General features: G+C 50.5%; 1 protein-coding gene across 2 annotated transcripts; it reads left to right on the top strand.

Annotated features, from left to right (window-relative positions):
• The first annotated feature begins 773 nt into the window (after positions 1-773).
• Positions 774-22,159, top strand: LOC123140080 (disease resistance protein RGA5). Of its 2 annotated transcripts, XM_044559807.1 has the most exons (6): positions 774-927; positions 8,596-8,757; positions 8,839-8,886; positions 8,977-9,058; positions 9,151-10,058; positions 19,816-22,159. In XM_044559807.1, the coding sequence occupies exons 5-6, from the start codon at positions 9,241-9,243 to the stop codon at positions 21,827-21,829; spliced, it is 2,832 nt and encodes a 943-aa protein (XP_044415742.1). In that variant the 5' UTR covers positions 774-927; positions 8,596-8,757; positions 8,839-8,886; positions 8,977-9,058; positions 9,151-9,240; the 3' UTR covers positions 21,830-22,159. The 2 variants fall into 2 exon arrangements, with proteins under 2 accessions (XP_044415742.1, XP_044415741.1); XM_044559806.1 differs by having other exon boundaries at positions 8,596-8,886.
• Positions 22,160-25,025: the final 2,866 nt, after the last annotated feature.

Raw genomic sequence — 25,025 nt, 5'->3', positions numbered from 1 at the left:
CACAACTTTATACTAAAGTTAGTATAAAGTTGGGACACTTAATTTGGGAGGGAGGGAGTAGTTTTCATTTTGTGTGTTTTTTTCCTAAATATGATTAATGGCCGGATTTTAGAAATTATTTTCATAAATTTAATAAATGTTCACAATTTCAAAAAATAGAAAATTTAGAAAACCATGAAGTGAAAATTGATATGAAGCGTGCATTGATAAAGTAATTGGGTTTGAAACATTTAACCGATGTTTTACTCGTATTTCAAGACATGAAAAATTTGAAATGTGAGAAATATAGTACCCCCTCTGTTTCTAAATATATGTTTTTTTTAGACATTCCACTACAACTATATATGAATGTATGTAGACATATTTTAGAGTGTAGATTCATTCATTTTGCTTCGTATGTAGTGCATAGTAAAATCTCTAAAAAGACTTATATTTAGGGACGGAGGAAGCATTCAACATGGGTCTTGCTGCTCCAAAATAAAGGTGGTGAAAAAGGATACCACGTTGGGACATTTGGTTTAAAATATATGGTCATTTCTCGGTTTTTGCAAGAGGGCATTTCTGCTTACGAGCGCACATGCTTCTGCACGAACAGTAATAATCTTAAGCAAGACTTTCTTTTAACAAATATAATCTGAATTTTTTGCGTTTCACACGACACATATTCTAACAGGCCACGTGGAGTTGGGCCCACAGAAGAGAGATAGAGACATGCACTATAGGATAAGGCCAAAGAACGACGACCCGGCGACGACCTCTGCTTCTTTGTTTACGCGTTGTGGTGACGACCAGATCCATCCCCTTCTCGCTGGATCCACTCCACACTCTCTTGCCCACTGCTTGCCGTCGTCTCGTTGTGCGCCTGTCGCCGGCGTCCGAGCTTCCCCCGTCCGCGGTGCACCGTGCACGGCCTCTCGATCCCGCTAGGTACGGCCCCATTCCCTCCCCCACTGTCGGTGCTTCCATCTCCTCCTCTCCTGTGCCACGGCCCCTCCGGCGCGGCGCGCATTGGCCTGCTCCCTAGCACCGAGGTCGATCCCTAGCTAGCTTCTTCGGTATGTGCAGCACTGGTTTGGCTGACCTCCGTGAATCCATTCTCTTGACGGTGAGCTACCACTATTGGGAAAGGGATTGTAGGATGGAGGGCTCGCGCGACTCCGCGGGCGCTCCCGCAGGCGACTTCGGCGCCGCCGCCGCGGTGCCGCCGTCGTCTTCCCCCGCTCCCCCCCCCCCCCCCGACTGGTCCCCCGCCCGCGGCCCGCCGCCGCCCCCCGCGCCGGCCACCTCCGCGCCGGCGGCCTCGGGCGCCGCCTTCCGGTGGGCCGACTGCGCTGATGACGCCCCCTTCCCCCCTCCCCCTCCCCCCGGCCCCCTCCACCCCCCTCTCCGCCCCGCGGCCCGCTCCGCCCCGCCGGCCGGCCAGCTCAGCCCCCCACGTGAGGGGTTCTGTGGCCGGCAGGCGGGTGCCGGCGTCGTCCTTCCCGGCGACCCGAAGCCCGGCCCGGCTGCCGCGCCGTCAAGTCCCGGCCTTGGGTGGCCCTTCCCTCCGCCGCCGCCGTGTGCAGGCTTGGGGCGTTGCCGGGCGAGCCGACTGAGGCCCCGCTCGCTCCTCCTGGCGCCGGCCGGCGGTGGGGGTCCGGCCGCCGGCTCCTCTCCCCCCTACTATCCCTCCCTCTCCCCGCCCCCTCCCGGTCCCGCTGCCTCGGCCGTCGCCGTTCCGCCCCTTCATCGCCCGCTTCGGCTCCTCGGGGCTCGTCGTGCGGACTACCCGCGCCGCCCGGCCCCCGGTCGCTCGCCTCGCCGGTCGCTCGCCTCGCCGGCGCGGCGCCGGCGGCGGCGCCGTCGCTCCCGTCCGGTAGGGTTTCCCCATCCCCACCCGCTCCCCCCTCGCCCCTGGCTCCCCGACTAGGCCTGGTGGGCTGCTGGGCCCCGGCCCATCCCGCTCGGGGCCCACGCGCGGCCTACCCCAGCCCGCCCTCCCCCTTCCCCCATAGGCCGGCCCATCCCGGTTGGGCCTCCTCCGTGCCCTAGGCCCAGTGAGGGTCTCGCCAGATCGATCTGGCTCCCTCGAGGCCTCCACCTCGCCCAACCCTCGCGCGCCGCCACCTCATCGGTTCTCTCCCGTCCCGTCCCTCTGCCTCCCTCCGCTCCCGCTCTCGCCCCGCCGACCCTTCTCGCCGCTCCCCCTCCCTCGTCCGGCCGCCCGGCGGCCTGCCCGGCCCCGGCCGCCCCCCTCGCCCCTCCGCCCCCCGTCGCGCCGCGTCTGGCCATGCCGCACAACCGGACGGACCCGGCCCCCCGGGCTAAGCGCAAGGCGGGAGGGGACTCTCGCGATTCGACCCGCCCCTCTCCCGACTCCCTCCGGCGGGAGGAGGAGCTCCGGCGCGAGCTCCGGGAGCTCCGGGATAGCCGCCGCTCCCCCTCCCGTCGGGATGACCGGGCCCGGTCCCGCTTGCCTCGGGCGTCGTCGGGCGATTGGCGTCGCCGGCGCTCCCCCTCGCCATCCCGTCGTAGGGACCGGTCCCCCCTCCCCCGCCCGGCCGGTTCGTGCCGGCTCTCCCCGCCCGCGGGATGGTATCCTCCCCAACCCGGACACCCGCCACTACGTCCCGCCGCACGCGGCCACGGGGACTACGGTCCCGGGTCCGACCTTTGGGGGTGCTTCCTCCCGCGGCCGCCCCGGCACCGCCAAGAAGAAGAAGCGCCGGGGCGCCCGCCCCACTCCGGCCATCCCTCCCTCTACGGGTCCGGGGGCCCCCTCCGCTCCGGGCCCCGTCTCCGGTCTTCCTCGCCCTCCTTGCTTCAACTGTGGGGTGAGGGGACACTCTCAGGTTGCCTGTGTCAACCCCCAGTGCTGCTACCTCTGCAAGGACCCGGGCCACCCCGCCATTCTGTGCCCGGACAGACCGGTGGTCTCTGAGCTCATGATGTATGGCCACGGAATCGAGGGGCTGGGCTTCTTCCACCTTGAGGTCCCGGACGCCCCTCCGCCTTCGCCCTCCCTTCAGGCGATTGTCACGGTCGTTGACGGGGTGGCCTCCCCGGAGATGATCGAGGCCGAGCTCAACCACCTCTACCGCCGCCAGTGGGACTGGGCGGTCACCCCCACCGCCAGTCACATCTTCTTCGTCGTCTTCCCCGACTCCGTCAGCTACGGCTACGCCACGCGTAGTGGCCGGATCACCCTCGCTCTCAACCAGCTGGTGGTCGAGATCTCCGAGCCTGTTCTCGACGCTCAGGCCGTGGCCGTCTTCGACACCGCCTGGATCCTCATCTCCGGTCTCCCTGACATCGCGCGGTCAGAGCTTGTCATCCGCCAGATGTGTCGCCTCTTGGGCAAGGTGGTGGTGGTCGATGAGCTCTCACTGCGCAAGGAGGAGGAGGTCAGGGTCAAGGTCAAGTGTCTCGACTCCACCAAGCTGCACACCTCGGTCCGGATCTTCTTCAACGACCAGGGCTTCGACCTCAGGATCGCCCCCGAGCCTCCCAACCACGTTGGGCGCCCCCGCTCCCTCGACGTCGGTCCCCCAGACGACTTCCGGGGGGCCGGCGGAGACTACCACGGCCGTCACCACTCTCGCTCCCACCGCTCTGATGAGGAGGGGGCGTCCGAGGACTCCCGCTCCCCCTCCCCCTCGCCCCCCTCCGGCTACGGGGGGCCAGGGCCGCCAGGTTGCTCCAGGCCCCGCTGTTGATGACCCGCCGATCCCTGACGGGTCGTCGTCCGAGGGGAGCGACATCTCCAGTGTCGGCCTGGTGGTTTGCCCGGCCTCCTCCCCGCGCTCCCCCGTCTCATCCCCGGCCCCGGAGATGGCCCCTGTTGACCTGACCGGCGGTCTGCTCCCCACCTCGCCGGCGGCCCCTGTGGGTGGAGCGCCGTCTCCTGTGGGCGCCCCCCCCTCCGACTTCGCCTCCCCCAGCCTCCGCCATCTCCTCGCCGCCCGACGCGCCCCCGGCCCCGCCATCTCCTCGACCCCCTCTGGGGCATGCTCTTCGGCCTCGGGTGCGCTCTCCCCCACTCGGGTCGATCCTCCATCCTCGACCCAGAGCCCCTCAGGCTGTGCTAGGCCGGGGCTGGTGGCCTCTCCCTCGTCGCCTCCTGGGGAGGAGGCGGCTCGGATCATCACCCCCCTGGCAGCCCAGCCTCCCCCTCCTCGGTCCGCCGCCTATTCCCGCCGCAGTCGGTCGGCTTCCTCCCCGGTGGTCGCCGGCCGCCGGAGTGCTCGGCTGGACGCTGCCCACCCCGAGGGCCGCCCGGCGCTTCCCATCTCCGAGCGGGCTGAGCTTCGCGCTGCCGCCCGCAACCTGGAGCCAGGTACGCCCTCCACCCCCCCTTCTACTTCGTCTTGTTCTTTCTCTGCTCTTGAATCTGTACCTCTGGGCCATCTCGCCAAAGTGGCCGCCGATTCCGCGATCATCTTCCGTGGGGAGGTGGGTCCCCCCCTCGCCCAGGTAGCGGCCATTAGGGCCCGAGAGATTCTTGACGGGAAACTGGCAGAGGCCCGAGCGACCCTCGCTGTTCCCCCTGCCCAGGAGCCTCCTAGAGGCCCCTCCCCCCCCCTCGGACGCGGCAGGCGGCTCCTCCTCCTTCGGGGGCTGGGCTGGAGATCCGGGGGCGCACCCGCTCCCGCACGGCGGCTCTTCGCGCACTTAGCGCATCCTGTGTCTTGGGGTCAAGCAGCCCCCCAATGGCCCCTTGATGCGTGCCCTATTCTGGAACATCCGCGGCTTCGGCCATGATGGCCGCCGCCGCCAGTTAGTGGAGTACATGCGAGATGAACACATTGACCTCGTGGCTGTGCAGGAGACCATGCGCCGGGACTTTGCGCTCCCTGAGCTCGACCGGTTGAGCTCTCACCTTTTTGCGTGGAACTGGCTCCCTTCTAGTGGGAGTGCGGGCCACTCGGGCGGCATCCTCTTAGGTGTGAAGGATGCCACCTTTGAGGTGGGCAGCATGGACCGGGGCGAATTCTTCGTTAGCATGGAGGTCTTCGAGAGATCGCTAAATTTCAAATGGGAGATCATCATTGTCTATGGTCCGGCCGACCATAGTAGGTCGGCCTCCTTCCTGGAGGAGCTACACCGGAAAATCTCGGCCGCCTCCCTCCCCGTAGTTGTCGGGGGGGGGGGGGGGATTTCAACCTGCTGCGATTTGCGGAAGACAAGAACAATGGCAATGTTAGTTTTGCCCGGATGGACATGTTTAACGACTTCATTGCCGACCTTGCCCTCCGGGAGATTGATCGGGTGGGGGCTCGTTTTACTTGGTCCACCGCCAAGCCTCCCCGACCCTCTCCGTCTTGGACAGGGTCCTAGTTTCCCCCGAGTGGGACCTCCGGTGCCCATTAGCCTCTCTTCGTGCCATCACCCGGATTGGGTCGGATTACATCCCCCTGCTTCTCTCCTCCGCGGATGAGCGTCCCCCGATTCCCCCTCGGTTCCGTTTTGAGACCTTCTGGCTCTCCCAGGCCGGATTCTCCGACGCCGTTAGTGCTCGTTGGATCGAGGCTCGTGGCCATCCCCACCCCCGCCCCCCTTCCGCCATAGACGCGTGGCACTTCTGTGCGAAGCGTTCATGGCAATTTATGAAGGGGTGGGGAGCCAACCTGGGCCGGGACACCAGGGAGCGTAAGAAGGCGCTGCTGACTGCGATCCAGGCCCTTGACTTTAGGGCTGACGCGGTCGGTCTCTCTTCGGACGAGTGGCTGTCCCGCTATGACCTCGAGGACCAGCTCTCCGTGATCTACACTGATGAGGAGGCCTATTGGCGTATTCGGGGCGCCCATCGTTGGGTCCTGAAGGGTGATGCGAATACGGCCTACTTCCAGGCGATCGCCAATGGGCGCCGTAGACGCAACACCATCTCCTGCCTTTGGGATGGAGCCGCTCTCCTTCAGGATCCCCGGGACATCCGCGCCCATGTTGATGGTTTCTATCGCTCCCTCTTCTCCCCCGCTCCTCGGAGTGGCCTCTCTCTTGCCTTCGACTGCTGGACCGGCGCCCATCTGGTTTCTGACGCAGACAATGCATCCTTGACGGCCCCCTTCTCTAAACAAGAGGTCTGGGAGGCTATCAAGGGTATGAACCCCTCCTCGGCGCCGGGCCCTGACGGACTCCCGGTCATCTTCTTCCAAACCTTCTGGAACGTGGTTAAACCCGAGATCTTGGCCATCTTCGAGGAATTCTTCGTGGGCTCGATTGACCTGGGCCGCCTCAACTTTGGGACCATCTCCCTCATCCCCAAGGTCCCTGGGGCGACGGACATCCGCCAGTTCCGCCCGATTACGGTCATCAATGTGATCTTCCGGATCTTGGCCAAGGGGTACGCCAATAGGGTGACCCTGCTGGCAGACCGGATCACTCACCCTAACCAGTCTGCGTTCATTAAGGGTCGGTACATCCTTGACGGTGTCCTGGTTCTGCACGAGGTCCTTCATGAAGTCCGGGTCAAACACCTGAAGGCGGTCTTTCTGAAGATCGATTTTCACAAAGCTTATGACACGGTTAGCTGGTCCTTCCTTCAGGAAGTTCTTCTGTGAAAGGGCTTTGACGACCGGTGGATCACGAGAGTCATGCAAATGGTCTCTTGCGGTCGCACGGCGGTCAACATTAACGGCGAAATCGGCCCCTTCTTCCCTACCCTTTGTGGGGTGCGCCAAGGCGACCCCTTCTCCCCGTTCCTCTTCAATATGGTCATGGACGCTTTGGCCTCCATTCTAGATAAGGCGAAAGCCGCGGGCCACCTCCGAGGTATCACCCCCCATCTCTCCGGGGGCGCGGGGATCTCCATCCTCCAGTATGCCGATGACATGATCATCATGGTCGAAGGCTCGGAGATGGACATCGCCAATCTCAAATTCCTCCTCCTTTGCTTTCAGCAGATGTCGGGCCTCAAGATCAACTTTGATAAGAGAGATGTTATGGTGATGGGATACTCTCCCGATGAGTCAGTGTCCATTGCCAATAGACTCAATTGTCGCTTGGGCTCGTTTCCCACTACCTATCTGGGGACGCCCATCAGTCACTCGCGCCTCTTGGCCGCCGATCTTCGCCCCTCCGTGACCAAGCTCCAGACTAGATGCGAGCCTTGGCAGGGGAGGTGGCTTTCCAAGGCGGCCCGGACTATTCTTATCAACTCCTCCCTCTCCAGCCTCCTCTTATTTCTTATGAGTTTCTACAGCCTCCACGAATCTCTCCATAAGGAGATCGCCAAAATCCAGTCCCGCTTCTATTGGGCTGGTGAGCACGGCAAGCAGAAGTATCACATGGTCAGCTGGCCTGACATCTGCAAGCCTAGGGAGAAGGGGGGTTTGGGGATCATGTGCTCTAAACGGATGAATATTGCCCTCCTATCCCGGTGGCTGTGGCGCATCTCGCAGGGTCATGGGGGCCTCTGGCTGGACATTATCCGGAATAAATACCTGCGCGGCCAACCCCTTGCCTTCTGCCAGAAGTCGGGTGGCTCTCAGTTCTGGCAGTCCCTCGTCCAGCTCCTCCCTGTGCTCCGCATTGGTACCTCTATCTCGATAGGGTCCAGCCGCTCGACGCTATTCTGGTATGACCGTTGGGCCGGTGACTCCCCCTTTGCGGCTCGCTTCCCCATTCTCTTCTCTATCTCGGTCGACCCCATGATTTCTGTTGATAGGGCCCTATTTGACTTAGGGCGCCTCGCTTTCCGTCGGCCATTTGGGCCTGCGGAATCCGCCGCCTGGCGTGAGCTGCTTGAGTGCGTCGCTCTGCATGAGCCGTTGGTTGATGGAGGCCAAGACCGTGTGCGTTGGCATTTGGAGCCGTCTAGCCAGTTCTCTACCAAATCGCTCTACGCGGCCATTGCTCCCTCCGCCGCTCCCCCCCCCCCCCTCTCGATGGTATGGTCCATCCGCCTCCCACTGAGGATCCGTATCTTCATGTGGCAGTGGATCCGGGGACGGATCCCTTCCGTTGTGGAGGTCCGCAAGTGTAATGGCCCGGGCACTGGTATGTGCCCCCTCTGTGTCGTCCCCGAGGACTCCAACCACATCTTCTTTGCTTGCGCCTCCGCCCGGTTCCTCTGGAGCTGTTTTCGCGAGCTTGTCGGGGGAAGTTGGACTCACACCAACTTCCCCGACCTTTTTACTGAACTCCAAGCGTCCCCCTCGTCCTCTCGCCACATTAGGTGGCTGGAGGTTGGGGTCCTTGCCTGGACTCTTTGGACTGTTCGTAATAAGCTTGTGATCGAGCGTACCCCTCTTCGTCGTGCTACTGACGCTCTCTACAAATTCTCGGGTTTCCTGCAGCTTTGGCGGCCGCTTAACCGTCTCCTGGAGCGCGACGCCATCTCTGCCTTCATCGCCGACCTCCACTTGATGGCCGTCCGCCTTTCGCCGCCGCCGCCGCCGCCTCCGCCGGAGCCTGATTAGATCCCTTGCGTGGGTCTCGCTCGGTTTTTTTCTCTTTCTTTGGGCTTGTTGAGCTGTGCCCTCAGCAGAACCTTATGACTTTGGTGTGGTACTTGGGTGTGTGTGTTTGAACCTGTTGTGGTCGTATGTCTTGTGGCGGTTTGCTTTATCTATAAAGCGGGGCGAAAGCCTTTTTCGGTAATCCATTCTCTTTCAGGGTTCACATCCACGACGCGCGCAGAGAAGGGAATACGATTCTACTGTTCATTGTCACTGCGCTTGATCCATATCGCCAACAAAGCGAACCAACTCTGAGTCTGAGCTGCTACTACCGAAGAAAGGTCCCCGTGGGCACGGCCGATTTGTAGCTGCGTTCAGTGTAACCATGCTTCTTTGACTTACTTGGATTAATTCTCTTTCTGGGGAATCTATCTGAATCTAGCTAGCTATTTACTGTCAGTTTATTCGACGACCTCGATCCAAGCATGGTGAATAAAAATCCCCCTAGGTATGATCTGCCGCCTCGCATCGCTTTGTAGCCTTTTCAGCGCATTAGTGCTTGGGGGTAGTGGCTTACTTCGATTAACTCTCTTTCCAGGTTGTAGGTTGATGACGGAAATCTAGCTAGCTGTTTACTGTCAGTTTATTCCACAATCTCCAAGCAGGTATCCCCGAAGAAGGTATGATCCGCCGCCTCGCGTCGATTTGTAGCTTTTGCAGTGCATTAGTGCTTGGGCTAGTGGCTTACTTCGATTAATCCATCTTTTTTCAGGGTGTAGAGTGTAGACTGAAGATGCAAATCTAGTTGCTTATTACTGTCAGTGCATTTAATTAGGTGGCCTGCCATCCACACAGAATTGTCATGGAGGCAGCTCTTGTGAGTGTGGCGACGGGAGTACTGAAGCCCGTCCTGGGGAAGCTGGCCGCTCTGCTCGGCGACGAGTACAAGCGTTTCAAGGGAGTTCGCAAGGACATCAGGTTCCTCATGGATGAACTTGAGGCCATGCACGCGTTTCTCCTCAAAATGTCAGAGGACGAGGATCCTGATGTGCAAGACAAAGTTTGGGCGGCGGCGGTGAGGGAGCTCTCCTACGACATGGAGGACACCATCGACGATTTCATGCAAAACGTTGATGACAAAGACGCTAAGCCAGATGGCTTCATTGAGAAAATCAAGCACTCGCTAGGGAAGTTGGGGAAGATGAAGACTCGCCATCGGATTGGCAGCGAGATCCACGATATGAAGAAGCTAGTCATCGAGGTGGCCGATAGGAATGCAAGGTATAGGACTGGTGTGACTATCTCCAACTCCAAGAATGCAGCCGTTGACCCTCGAGCTCTTGCTATCTTCGAGCATGCCTCCAAGCTTGTGGGAATTGATGAACCCAAGGCGGAGATAATCAAAATGTTGGCTGAACGTGCGTCAACAGACGAGCAACCCAAGCTGGTCTCCATCGTAGGATCTGGAGGAATGGGCAAGACAACTCTTGCAAACCAAGTGTATCAAGAGCTCAAAGAGAAATTCGAGTGCAAGGCTTTTGTATCGGTGTCGCGAAATCCAGACATAATGAATATCTTGAGAACCATTCTCGCTGAAGTTAGCCAAGGTTGTACTAACACTGAAGCAGGGAGCATACAACAACTGATAAGCAAGATTAATGATTGCCTAGCAAATAAAAGGTACAATTTGTATTATATGTATACTTGTTCTCCTCGAACATATATCTAATTACAGATCAAAGAAATCTAATTAAGAAAGTTCTTTAGATATTTCACATGAAAATATTACCAATAATTTGTAAGGATCAAGTAGCCCTGTGCTAACATTCCCTCAGTATTTTATATACATGGAAAGATCATTTTTCTCCCTATAGAATCGACTTGTCTCACTTTTCTTCCTAATTCTTTAGGGTTCTCAATCTCCCATGATGCCCTGAGCCATTTTGTTGGAGTGCTATACCTGTACCCCATGACTAGCTCTGTGCAGTGCTTTTGATAATAGATTGGTGGTAATTTGCTAGTGTAGCATTTACACACCTTTTAACACCAGGATACCATGTACCTTACCATCATATTCTTCCACCTTCTATAACTCTTCCATCTTCAGAGCAGATCCTCCATGCATCTATATGGACATGCTCTCGTTTCTCCCGCTTCTCTCTCATTGCACCCATCCAATGTTGCGATGTTGATCTGTAGAGTCCAGCTGCCATGAGATCCTGAGGCCTTAGCTACAGACCATTTGCGTCACTAGCCATCCATATCGGAAAAATATAGTTTAGGGGTAAGTGGGTCCATAAATCGTTTGGAGGGGAAGTGTGGCAAATCAATATATTAGAGGGCAAATGAACCTTTTGCTATATAAGTACTATGTACTTAAGCTACATAGTACTTTTTTTTTGTCACAAAAATGTAAGTACTATGTAGCTCTTCTTGATTGTACATCACCAGCTGTTTGGATCCACAACTAGCTAGATTCTTTGTTCTCCCCACATGATCACCTGATCCATGTCCTTTATATTGATGTTAAGCACATAGGATATTCATCATAATGTTTCGATCCATCCCTTGTTTGAACTGATGCGTGCTTATCAACATTATTGACCACTCTTGATCCTTGTTTAAACTGTTGCTTATCACCTAGTTTTCTGTAATTTGCCAAACTAATTAGCATGGATCAGTCCACAACCATGAATTAAATCTGTAGCCCATACCATTATAACCAAGGTTCAAAAAGGTGCTTGGGGTAAGTTTCTAATTTTGCATGTGCCTAGCGCCTATTTCGCTGAAACGCGCACCTAGCAGGATTAAACGCTACGCAACCTTTTGTTGCCTAGTGCCTAAGCACACTTAAGCACATATCTTTTTTTTTTGTTTTTTTTGATAAAAGAGAGCACTCTCTCCGATTTCCATTAGAAGAAATCACCATGTCTTACTACAAAGTAGAAAGAAAGAAACTAAAAAAAGACTAAGCATGACACTCCACTCCCCTACAAAATTCTTTTTGCCAAATTGAGGAAGAAGGAGAAGCCATCCCTTCCCCTCCCGAAACCCTCAAGGCAAGAAAGAAACCTACGGGAGTGGTCCGAGGCCTGAATTCAGAGAAATTCAGCCCCCAGAACGCTTACAACTCTGTTATTAAGAACGGAGGCATACATCAGCATTACGATCTTAACATAGATTCTTACAAGACCACACACTGTCTGAAACAGCAAAATAAAGTAAGCAAGAATGAAATGACATAAATTCTTTCTTCGCAGCAACAGGATCCTCCTGTAGTCACCCCTGGATTCTCCCAGTCTTCAGGCGCCACCCATGAGCTGCTTTGAATATTTCTTCTGCCACCTCACTTACTTGCTTCACTCCAGCCTCCATCAACTTACTTCTTGCGGGATTTGTCTGCAAAATATTCCAATCATTTAAGTTCTTGAGAAATAGAGTAACAGGAACATAGGGGTCATTTACCCTATTGTTGTCAAAGATAACACTGTTTCTTAGTTTCAAGTAGTCCAGCAAATCGCTGAAACTCCTATAATGACCAGACTTTTTCATCTTTTCCAAAAGTATTTACCCAGGTTTTCATAACATCATCTAAGGTTTCTGGAATATCTCTCAGATTGAAAGCACATTTTAAGATGTTCCACAACAATCTAGCAACTGAACAAGACAAAAAAAGGTGATTTATATTCTCTTTACGTCCACAAAAAGGACATTTATCATCTCCTTTCCACCCCCTACGAAGTAGATTATCTTTCGCAAGAATACTTTTTCTAAGAGCCAACCACATGAACACTTTAATTCTGGGTGGCGTTTTAATCTTCCACATGTATAAGTGTGGATACTTGACACCATTTTCAATCAGGTGCCTGTAAAAGGATTTTATAGTATAAACTCTTTTTTTATTCAAAGACCATTTTATTTCGTCTTTATCTTCATTCAAAGTCACTGATCTACATGCTTCTCTAATATGTCCCCATAGCTCTCTAGCATCTCCCAACAAAGTTCTTCTAAATTGAACATTATCTAGCCCATTGTCAAAAACTTCTTTAACTGTTTTCTTTTTATCAAAGCAAAGATCATACAGTCTAGGGAAATTCTTGTTTAATGGAGCATTGCCAATCCACCAATCTTCCCAAAAGCAAGCTCTATCTCCATTCCCAGTTTTAAATTTGCACACAGAAACAAAATGGTCTCTGTGTTTCAATATATCCCTCCAAAACTGGGAGTCCCCCTGTTTGACCTGAACAGTGCCCAGATTTCTATTCTTAATATATTTTCCCAAATGATGTTTTGCCATAGCCCCTCAGTTGTATATAATTTCCACCATCACTTACACAGCAATGCTTTGTTCATGCATGCAAGATTCCCCAGGCCCCCCATGTCTTTTGGCCTACACACCTCAGACCATTTCACCAAATGGTATTTTCTCTTCTGATCATCTTCCTGCCAAAGAAGTCTGGCTCTGAAAAAAATCATACGTTTTTCAACCCCTATGGGAAGCCCATAAAAGGACATCATAAAATAAGGTATGCCTGTGAGGGCTGACTGAATCAAAGTAACTCTGCCTGCACTGGCCAGCAATCTGCCTTGCCAAGTTTCACATTTTTTTCTCCATCTTAGTCTCTGGAGGCTTCCAATGTTTGTTACAAATTCTATTCTTATCAATAGGTAGCCCTAAATATTTCATGGGCAAGGTACCCACTGGGCATGTGAAAATTCTAGCATATTCATCTTTCTTATTAACTGCCTCCCCAAACAGAAAAGGTTCACTTTTATGAAAATTAATCTTCAAACCAGACATTTGTTCAAACAGACATAAAACATATTTCAAATTGTGTGCACTTTCCATATCATCTTGCAATAAAAATATGGTATCATCTGCATATTGTAACATATTAACCCCATTTGGTATGTATTCATTTAAGACCCCCTTGACCAGCCCATTTTCTCTGGCTTTATCTAACATAATTGCCAGGGCATCAGCATCCAGATCAAAGTTTAGAGGGGATAAAGAATCTCCCTGTCTTAGGCCCATATGAGTGATAAAATATTTTCCTAGATTTTCATTAACCTTGACACAAACTTTCCCCCTCTAACCGTCTCCATGACCCAATCAATCCATTTATCTGGAAATCCTTTCAATCTGAGCATTTGAAAGAGGAAGGACCATTTGATTTTGTCATAGGCCTTTTCAAAATCAATTTTCAGAAGCATAGCACTTTCTTTTTTCTTTTTAATGCTATTCAAAGCCTCATGAAGGATCAGGACCCCCTCCATAATATACCTGCCCTTAACAAAAGCAGTTTGAACAGGAGCAATGACATCAGCAGCTACCAAATTCAGCCTATTCATCAACACTTTTGTGATGATTTTAAAACAGACATTTAGTAAGCAAATTGGCCTGAAATTTTGAATTTGATTAGCATCTGTCCCTTTTGGGACTAGGGTTATAATCCCATAGTTTAGTCTACTAATATCAATTTTCCTATTAGCAAAGTCATCTAACATAGCTTTTAGATCTAATTTCACCAGATCCCAATAATGCTGATAAAATTCAGCAGTGAAGCCATCTAGTCCAGGGGATTTATTGTGTGCCATTTTGAAGACAACCTTCTTAATTTCCTCCAAAGAAAATTCCTCTACTAAAATATTTTCATATTCCTTTTGGATCCTAATTGGATTATCAATATTAAGTGAAACAGAAGAATTATCTGGTGGACCAAATAAGTTTTTGTAGAAAGTAGTGATATAATCTATCAAGTTTTTATCCCCTTCTATAATCCCCTCAGCTTGCTCTAACCTGGTGATTTTATTCCTCCTAAGTCTCCCATTTGCCTTGGCATGGAAGAATTTAGTATAACTGTCCCCCTCTAGTATCTCATCAATTTTGGCTCTCTGTTTTCATTTAGCCTCTTTTTGTTTAAGTAGTCTATCAAGCTGGGCTCTTAGGTCAATCTGCTCTTTTCTATCAGCAGATGTAAGGCCGTTGAACTCACAATTTTTATCAATAATATCCAGTTTAAGTGGAATATCTTTCTTTAATTCAGAATACCATGCATTCATATTCCTGTTCCACCCTTTAAGTTTAGGTCTTAAATTTCTAAATTTTCCCAACAATCTATCTATGTTGTGCCCCTTAATGGTAGGATCATTCCAGACTTTCTGCACAATTTCATCAATCCCTTCTCTCAAAAACCAGGCATTTTTAAATCTGAAAATTGGCTCAGTTTTTTGAAAGTCTCCAGAGTCTAAATAGAGAGGAGTGTGATCAGACTTCTCTCTAGTTAATGATGTTACTTGGGTTAAGGGGTATGTCTCTTCCCACTCAGTGCTACAAAGGATGCTATCTAATTTCTCAAAAGTAGGGTTGTGCATATTATTACCCCAAGTGAATTGTCTCCCATTCATATCAAGTTCTCTCACTCCAGCCTGTTCCAAGATAGCATTGAAAAGAAAGCTCCAATGCCCACGAGACCCTGGCTTATTTTTCTCACTAGCTTTTCTAATGATATTGAAGTCACCTCCAATCAAAATTGGATTAACACAGTTTTGAAATACTCTGGATAGCTCAGCCAGGAATAAAGCTTTCCTATTTGGTTGTGCATCTCTATAGATTACTACTAAATCCCAAATAAACCTATTCTTAATATCTTGGACTGTCATTTTAATGTGATAATCCCCCTCATCTTGAGAAATCACATCTAAAGAGGTATAATTAACCCCCAATAGAAGGCCACCAGATTTCCCCCTAGCTGGGGTAAAATGCCAGTGGAAATCCCTTCCCGCACAAATTTGTTGTAAATCATCCTAGAGAATTGTTGTCTCATGGTCTCTTGCAGACCCAAGAAATCAACTCTCATATCCATGATCGTCTCCCTCAAGAATCTTTTTTTGATATCTCCCCCAAATTCTCTCATATTCCAAAAAATACTCCTCATCTTTTTTTCTTTTTCTTCCTATCAGAAGATTCTAGGGTTTTGACAGCAGAGGCAATTTTAACTCCAGAACCTGTGGTAGTTTTACCTCTTTTCTTCTCTTTTTTTGATGAGAAGAGCTCTTTAATTAGTTCCCAATCTTCATTCTCTTCCTCTTCTATCTCATTATCCCCATCCTCTAGCAAATCTTCCTGAGAATGTTCTCCAGTATCAATAATGTTATGCTCCACAGGCATAGAATTTTGTTTCTGTTTATTATTGCAGTCTGTTAACCACATATCAATCCTTGCCTGTTCAGCCATTTTTATCAATTCCAAATTATGATTAACAGTGTCTGGTTTATTTCCTAAACTAACCCCCACCCCCTCAGCAATCTGCTGTAGTATATTATTGGGTCTAGAAATGATATCAGAAGGAGTAAACTCACCATAATTGTTCTTCTGAGCTACTCTCTCTTTAGCCAAATCAGTAATTTTTTTGTCTTCCTTGCCTTTCAGTCTAGTGCATCTTCTTAACTCTTCCTCTTCTTGGGATTCCAGCTCTCCTATGCCAGCCTTCTTGATTTTTGTTTCAAAAGATTCAGTTTCCTGACCAGCAGTGTAATCCACAGGCTCCATATATCCTAGCCCCACAGCCCGTTCCATTAATTCCAAGTCAGTCATTCCCTCTCCCCTTTCTAATCTGCCTTCTGCTGTTGCTCCTCCCTTAGTGTCCTCTTTCTCATCTTCACTTCCAATATGTTTCTCCCCTGACTGTGACGCTCTCACCTCTTCACTTGCTTTCATATTGATTTGCAGCAGTTCATGTTGCCTCTTGACCTCTTTTTCTAAGGTTTTCCTAATAATTTCCATTTCCTTTCTCTTTTTTTCCTCCAACATAAGTTGAGCAGTCTGCCTTGCTGCAAGTTCCTCTGCTTTCTGAAGCCTAGCCTTCAGACTTTCCTCTTCACCCTGGCCCTCTCCAGCAAACCCTGTTCCTGTCTTTTCCTTGAGTAACTCATTTTTCTGACACATGTCTCCTGCTTTAAGTACCACTTGTTCATATTGTTTGAACCCCAAACTCCCCAAGCTGACAAAGGACTTCCCAGGCTCAGATTGTTTACTCTTTTTCTGCATCTCCTTCTCCTTCTGTGTTTCAGAGCTCTCCAGATCAAGGTAGTCAAAGATTTTCCTTTTATTCCCTTCTTCAAACTTGTACCACCCCTGTTCTGCTATGGAATCAAACTCAAAACCAATATCATACAGCAGCAAATCCTTAGTAGTGATTTCAGTGCCAGCAGGAATTTTGTGTAAGTCCCTCACTCCCACCTTCACTCTAATTTCTTCCTTAGAGTAAATGTGTTCCACATCTACTTCAACAACTGGCCCCAGAGCTGAACCAATTTCACATACACCCAAATAATGCCTCAGGGTGTCAGGGACTCACCACATTTTGATCCAAACTGAATGAAGTTTTCCTTTTGCCTTATCATCTGGACTCCAGAAGTCAACCTCCACCATAGCCCCAGTGCCAAGCAGAGTGAATTTGCCAAAGTTCTTCAGCTCCACCAATTTGGCCTTACTAGGAAATCTCATAAGGAAGGTTTTTGGACTCTGAAACTTGGCTCTCCAGGTCCACCCCGAATCAAACATTTTGCTGAAACCATAAGCCACTATGGTGTCACTCAGATGTCCCTCTTGCACAGTAACCAAGGCCATGGGGTTAATGTGCTCTGTAGCTACAATCTCCTTGATATTCTGCACCAAAAGACATCCCAAGCCCCTGGCTCCATATCTAACATATTTGGCAACTGGTTTGGGCTGTTTTAGAATGATGCATTCTTCAGTATTGTGAGATGGCCTCTGGCAAACCACACAGAAGACCTTATTTTTGCAGTCACTCTTCACATGTCCCCATTCTTTGCATTTAACACAGAAAAGTTCCTTAGGATTTCCTGTTTCTTTCTTTTTAGCTGTCTTTTTAACTCCCTCCATTCTAGCACCTATTTGCGGCTGCAGAGTTTCCTGCTTTGGCATATTGGACAAGAGAAACTGATACTGCTGTGCCATTTGTTCTTGAGGCATGAAGCCAAACTGCCCAAGCCCCATCCCCATTGGCACAAGTTGAGGGAAACTACTGCTGCTCATCATAGGGAAACCTCCTGTCAATTGAACTGGCCCTCCCTGTGCCCCCAAGCTTGTATTAACCCCAGACCCACTCTCCTGTCTGTTCTCACTCATCCCAGCCTGATATCTTTCCTGTTGATTGCCCCCTCTGTCTGATGCAAATCTGCCAAACTTATTGTCTCCATCTCTACCACTCCCAGTGGAATTTCTATCCCCACCAGAGCCACTGTTATTGGTCCCAGATCCTCCTCTGAAACTCCCCTCTTTGTTCCTCCAACCGTATCCATCTAACTCTCTCTCTTCTTGTCTATTAAAACCTCTTCCAAAACTCTCAGATCCGCCATAGAAGTTACCTCTCCCTCCTTGATTGGTTCCTCTTCCAGGCCTTGGCCTCCAACTCTCCTGTCTGCCAGCCATGGCTTCTTCTCCTTCCCAAAGTAGATCCCTCTTCACCACTTCCTCCTCTTCACTAGTCGCCGCCAAGGTCTATTTAGGGTTTGGTAGGTGGAGGAAATCGGGATCAGGAATGAAGGATGGGATCCCCCCTATATATAGGCCCACTCCCCCACTATCTGTAGCTGGGCTTTTTTTTTGCACATTCCATTACTGGGCCACTTTCTTCCAGAGCCCACCTGGTCCTCCTTTATTCCCCCCACATTGACCCTCCCTTCCACCTGCACCTTTTTAGCTCCTGATCCGTATTGTGTTTTATATTCCTGACTTTCTGCCATTGCTTCTTCCAGCATGACATTTTCTGGGATATTGTTCATCCTCATTCCCCTATCAGCTAATGTTTCTTCATACATAAACATGTCTCTCTTATCAATTCTATTATTCTCAACCTCACTACCCTCATAGTTTTTATCTATATCTGACAAATATTCAGGAAATCTGGGCAGATCCCGTACCTTGGGTATCTTATCCCTAATCCTGATCAATGCCATATCAATTTTCTGTTTATGGAACTCCCCCCAATTGGGTGATTCAATGTGAATGAGTTCATTTTGATTTATACCCCTCTGTTTTTCATCCCAATTTTCATTTTTAAGGAGGAGGCTCTGAACATAATTGTTCATACTCTTTTTCAACCTACGATTAGCTCGTCTAATTCGACGCTGAGTATCAATATCTCCCTGACTATCCTCACAATCGCAGGTGTATGTCAGGTACTTAGGGATAGAGTGATGAATCATACCTGAAATGACGAGGTCCTCGTCAGAAACATCATCTGAATTCTCACTAGCTAGCACCCAAAAGCGGTTGCCAACTAGCAAGGGATTCAGACTCTGTTCCCGGCGAGGCGTGCTGAACGGCGAGGCTCCGGAGCCTCCGATGTTGATGGAGTTGCGGCGAGGCGAGCAGAGCGACGCAGTGGCCCCGCCGCCTCCTGCGGTGCCTGATCCACCGGATCTTCGCGGATCTCGATCGGAGCCATGGCTGACCCCGGAGCAGGTAGGGCCAGGACCCCCTCTCGAGGGCGAAGCGCCGATTCCCTCATGGCGGGAGCGAGGTTCGCGGTCGCGAAGATGGTGAAGGCCACCCACTTCCTTGCCACCGCCCTCATCGGCGAATCTGCTTGATCCGCCGCCCACAGCAGCACCTGCAGCGGGTGCTTGCGCCCTCCGCGGCCGAACAACGATCTCTCCGCCTCCTCCGTCAGATTCTCCACAATCGCCTCCGCCTCCGCATACATCTCGCGCTTGCTCAAGTACCAGGCCCCGATCTCTCTCAGGCGGATCCGCAGGCGCGCATCTCTGCACGCAAACCTCTGCATCTTCTCTTCGTTGATCTCCACCATCTCCGCCGTGCGCTCGAGCAAACAGAGCAGAGGATGAGGCGTGCGGGAGAGGAAGAGTGGAATGGGGAATAACCTGTACTGATTTCGATCTTAATCCCCCCTCCGCCTTAATTTCTCTCCCACTGGCCGCATTTCCTCCTTCGCCGTCTCCCGAGGCGCCGCCCCCGCCGGTGATGTCCTCCTCGATGTGCGCAACATGGCAGGGGAACAAGACCGTGGCCCCAGGAGCCAACACGAACCCGCCTCCCGACCGCCTATCAACCGTGTACCCGCGCTCGTCGACGAGGCGCACCATCGTGGTGTGCGGGTGTAGAATCACCACACCCCGGTGGTACTTGGGCCTCGTCACCGATTTCAGATCGGCGGCGAACCACGTCGACCACCGCGCCGTGACGGCCTCACAAAACGTGTCGACACCCATCTTAAGCACATATCTTGGCGTGCCTTTTTTAACAATGATTTTAACAGATGCAACTTTCTTATATAGAAGTTTTTTTATTTTGTCACTATGCTGAACTTTTTGTTTTTCTATTTGTCTATCTTGTTGTACACTCTTAATACTGGAATCATGCTGATATCACATGTGAATCCATGTGTAGGTGTTTCGTTGTTGTTGATGATATATGGGATGAGGATGCTTGGAATGTTATTAAGTTTGCATTCCCAATGAGTAGCTCTGGAAGTATCATAATCACCACTACTCGTATAAATGATGTTGCCAAATCATGTTGTTCATCATTCAATGGTGCCATTTATACTATCAGACCTCTTAATCCGATGCATTCAAAAGAACTATTTCACCGAAGACTATTCGAGTCCAAAGAACAGTTCCCTTCACTCCTGGAAAAGGTTTCTTATGAAATTTTGAAAAAATGTGATGGCTTACCTCTAGCAATCATTGCTATATCTGGTCTGTTGGCTAACAAAGAGAGAACAGAGGATCTATGGAATCAGGTGAAAGATTCAATTGGCCATGCATTGGAAAGAAATCCTACTGTGAAAGGAATGATGAAGATATTGTCACTGAGCTACTTTGATCTGCCTCCTCATCTAAAAAGTTGCCTCTTGTACATGAGTATATTTTCGGAAGATTCTATTATCAAGAGGCAGTGTCTGATAAGGAGATGGATTGGTGAAGGATTCATTCACAAAGAAGACAGATATACAGCACAGGATGTAGGGGAAAGGTGTTTTAATGACCTCCTCAATAGGGGTTTGATCCAACCTGCGGAGACAAATGAATATGGTCAGGTCAAGAGTTGCCGAGTTCATGACACAATTCTTGATTTCATCATATCCAAGTCGATAGAAGAGAACTTTGTTACTTTACTTGGTGTTCCCATTCTGGAAATTGTGACACAAAACAAAGTAATTCGTCGACTCTCTATGCAAGGCGTCATGCAGGGAAATCCATTAGTACCAACACCGGAGTTTCAAAAAAAGAAAGTAGCAACAACAGATCTAGTATTGTCTCATGCCCGATCACTTAATGTGTTTGGAGATTCCATGGAAATCCCTTCTTTGGAGGAGTTTAGACATCTGCGTGTTCTCGATTTGGGATATCAACCATTGGAAGACCATCATCTTGAAAATGTAATGAAGTTGTTCCAGCTGAGATACCTGAACCTCCGACGGACAGGAATAAGTAAACTCCCAGAAGAAATCGGACGATTAGGGTGCTTAGAGATGCTGAACCTAAGAAATAATGCTATGGAGGAGTTACCCGCATCTGTTGTTAATCTCAGAAAATTGACGCATCTACTTGTTGACTTTGATGTTAAATTTCCTGATGGGATTGCAAAGATGGAAGCATTGGAGACGCTAAAACATGTCAGTATCTACAAGCAGCCACTCGACTTCCTATGGGGCCTTGGACAGCTAAAGAACTTGAGGAACTTAAGGCTATTTGGCGACATTGAGTTTGGCACTGAGGTCATGGAGGAGTGTGACGAAGCTATCCTCTCTTCCCTGCATAAACTAGCCACCCAGAACCTTCGCTCTCTGATTTTGAGTGAGAGTTACAACATGTGCCTGTTACAGGAACCTTTGAGCCTCGAAAAACTTACTGAGTGCTCTTTGGAAGTCCCGCAGGTTCCGACATGGGTGAGCTCCCTCAGAAACGTCCAACAGCTACGCCTTAGTGTGGAGAGAGTCGAGCAGAATGATCTCTGCATCCTTGGAGCATTACCCACTCTGCTCATTCTGCATTTGTCAGAAGAAGAAGATTCAAAGGAAAAGCTCACAGTCGGTGGTGCGGTTGGGTTCCAGTTCTTGCGGGTTTTTATTTATATTGCAAGTTCTCACCCAGTAGATCTGAAGTTTGTGGCAGGATTCATGCCCAAGCTAGAGAAACTTGTGCTTAGGGATTTGCGTGTACTTGAAGGCGACTCTCTGGACTTTGGAATCATCAAGAACCTCCCCTGTCTCAGTACTATCAAATGGGTAGTAGACGGGGACAATGACATTGTTGAAGCTGCAAACACTGCCATGGAGAGAGCAGCCTGCGCACATCCCAACCACCCTACTCTACTCTTCACAGTTGATAAACTTCCCGGAGATTTCTGCTCTGGAAGGATTTACCGAACAAGCCAAAAACCAGGAACGAGGGAGTAGCCACTGCTCGTCGATCGTCCGGCCAGCCGATTCTCAAGTTTATGAGTGTTTAACTCGACCTTATGTTTTTTATGATACACAGCCAAAAACCAGGAACGAGGGATACTGTATTATGTATGACATGTATGTTTTCCATATCTTGCATTTGACCATAATTAGTTGACAACATCTGGAGTCATGTCATAAGCACTTCTATTTTCTGTGGTTGTGCTTTCCCCTCATCATACTTATGCAGTGCACTGTGGTCGGTATTTCTTGAGCTTTGTACAGAATCCAGGTTTTCATTCAGAAAATGTGTATGTTGTTTCTCAATAGGTACTTGCTGAAATCTGTCTTTGTTTTGGTTGCTATGTCTCCCAGCGTCCATGCTGCATGCTTCAGCCTTGAGTTGAAGATTAGTACAAACATGTGAGGTGCCGACAGTTGTTTGAATTGGATAATGCCATTCCATGCTTTGTTAATTATTGTTATTTTTAGTAAGGTCTTTGGCAAGATGGACATCGAGGAAACTCAGGTTTCAGTGCCACTGTAATAGGTTCCTGATGACCTGAAGTAAACAATTGATGAGCTCTTTTCGTTTTCTCAATGATCTGGGTGCTTTCATATATGCTTACAGCCTTCTACGGTTCAATATACGAAAGATACATAGTATTTCTGTTAAATCTTGATGTTACCGGTCATTAATTTGCAATAGCGGATGATTATTAGTTGCTATTCCAGATGCACCAGGACGTAGCAGTAGCAGATGTTTTGGACAATATTTCTTTTTCACTTCTTGAGTGGGGCTGCATCAGCAAGAAGATGATGCTGGTGGTGTCGGGCATCGAAAACTAGCCAAGCGCACAAGAAGCGGGTGGTCTGGAGGCTGCAATATCAAAAGTTCATCGCTGTTCCGGAGATCGATGTGTCGGTTCACCGCTGTCTCAGTTGGGTGTGCCTAAGTTTCAGTTGTCATTCCCTTTCTGCTTGTTTACTGCTACGTGGGAGGGAATCAACCGTGCACTGCTGGTGCTTATTGTTGCTGAGATGCAAGCACTGCATCTGTTTTCAGATCGGCTACTGCCATTGCGAGAAATCTGCAGTGTGTGAATGTAATGGCTCTCTCTCTCTCTCTCTCTCTCTCTCTCTCTCTCTCTCCCTCTCTCCCTCCCTCCCTCCCTCCCTCCCTCTCTCTCTCTCTCTCTCTCTCTCTCTCTCTGTGTGCACATTTGTATGTCACTCGGATTGTTCAGCTTGGTGCTTGATGGATTTGGGCGTTGAAATCGCTAGCAGCTGGTCTCGAAATCACTGCAGGATGGATTTGGACTTTTGTATTAAACTTTTGCCACCTGATAAATTTCTGTGTAACACCAGCTTACCAGCAATTTGAGCTACGACTCTGTAACGGCACCACTGACCGTATCATCACAATTGGTAGAAACAGAGTCCAACAGCTAAAATCAAACTCATTCAGTAGATAAGGGCCTAGGATAATTTTCATTCCTTGTTTCTCCTCCTTAATTAATTTAGTCATGTTTTTTTGGAGTTCTGAAAAGACACCATTTCCATAATAATAACAAAAAAAAAGATGAATGCTGTACTACTATTTCCTTGTGGAAAGGTCAATGTTTCCACCGAGAATGAAAAATTCTTGTTAACAGCAAAGCTAGACAGCAGGGGATCTTTGTTGACGTTGGGTTATGATGCTAATGGTATTAAGCATGGAAATCACTACAAATGGCCTTGATTCTTGCCCTGAACTCAGTGATAAGTAAATGATTTTTTTTTATGAATTAAGTATCACCATCCGATTCATTTAATTCTGAAGGCACCGTACAGTGGAATTTTAAGATACACCTATGTTTGTCCCTAGCGCCCTTCTCGGGCTCGGCTGCGTCTTTTCTCTAAAAAAAACAAGTCATGTCTCAGTTCTCTTGTGGAGAGAATACTTCATCGTACAATGGCGTTAGTATTTCTCAGTTTGTTTTACAGAGTGTCAGATACTTTCTGCATTTTGCCAAGTTTCGCTGGCCATGCTTCAGTTAGCAAGGGCAGTGACAGACACTTGCAGTATTGTTTCCCCCCAGTATCTATGCTAGACGACTTTCAACTGGCAAGAAGGCTCTTATCAGCCAACCATGGATGGTGAAGCGGCGCTGCGTCACTTCTACTCCGCCCTGCTGGGTCGAGCCCAGGTTACCACCTGGGGGTTCGACCTGGCTGTCCTCTACGCCGCGGCGCCCCGGGTGGACGGCGCCCCCCTGGTGGCTCCTTTCTCACGTGCAGAGATCCGAGCTGCCGTGTTCGCCCTGGACCGGATGAGCGCGCCGGGGCCGGACGGGCTCGGCCCCGCCTTCTATACCAGGGCGCCTGGCCGGCGGCTGCGGACGACCTGCAGCGCCTCTTCGACGACGTCCACCGTGGCGTGGCGTCCTTGGATGGGATCAATCGTGCTCTCATTGTCCTGCTCCCGAAAAAGGAGGGTGTGCCGGGCCCTGGCGATTTCCGCCCCGTTTCTCTTCAGAACGGTGACGTGAAAATCCTCTGCCGGGGGCTGACCTCTCGGCTTCAGCATCAGATCGGTGCCGTCATTGACGAGGACCAGTCCGGGTTCCTGTCCGGGCGCAGCATCTCGGAGAATTTTGTCTATGCGGCGGAGTTGGTGCAATGCTGCCACCGGCGGGGAGCGCCGACGCTTGTCTTCAAACTGGATTTTGCTAAGGCGTTCGAATCCATCGCCTGGCCAAGCCTTCGCCGGATCATGGAGGTCCGGGGGTTCCCGGCTCTCTGGTGCGATTGGATGGACCTCATCCTCCGTTCCTCAAAAGCCGCGGTTCTTCTCAACAGCGTGCCGGGGCGCTGGTTCGCGGTTCGGAAAGGGCTGCGCCAGGGAGACCCCATCTCCCCGTACCTGTTCCTCCTGGTCGCGGACGTTCTCCAGCGCATGATCAGGGGCGATGGGCCTCTCCCTTACCCCCTGGTGGTGGGGGCGCCGGCAGTGGACCTCCAGTACGCGTTCGACACGTTGATCATCATGTGTGCTGACCCCGCGGCTGCGGCGCGGCTTCGTGTCATCCTCGACCTCTTTGCGGCGGCTACCGGCCTCGTCATCAACTTCTCCAAAAGCATGCTCGTCCCGATGCACGTCGAGCACAAGGTTCTCGCCTCTGTTCTGGCGTCCTTTGAGTGCACGGTGGGTTCCTTCCCATAGTCGTAC

The sequence above is a fragment of the Triticum aestivum genome, chromosome 6B, assembly GCF_018294505.1.
Source record: "Triticum aestivum cultivar Chinese Spring chromosome 6B, IWGSC CS RefSeq v2.1, whole genome shotgun sequence".
In the NCBI taxonomy this organism is placed as follows: Eukaryota; Viridiplantae; Streptophyta; class Magnoliopsida; order Poales; family Poaceae; genus Triticum; species Triticum aestivum.
The sequence above is the reverse complement of the archived record's forward strand: the minus strand, read 5'-3'. Positions and strand labels throughout refer to the sequence as shown.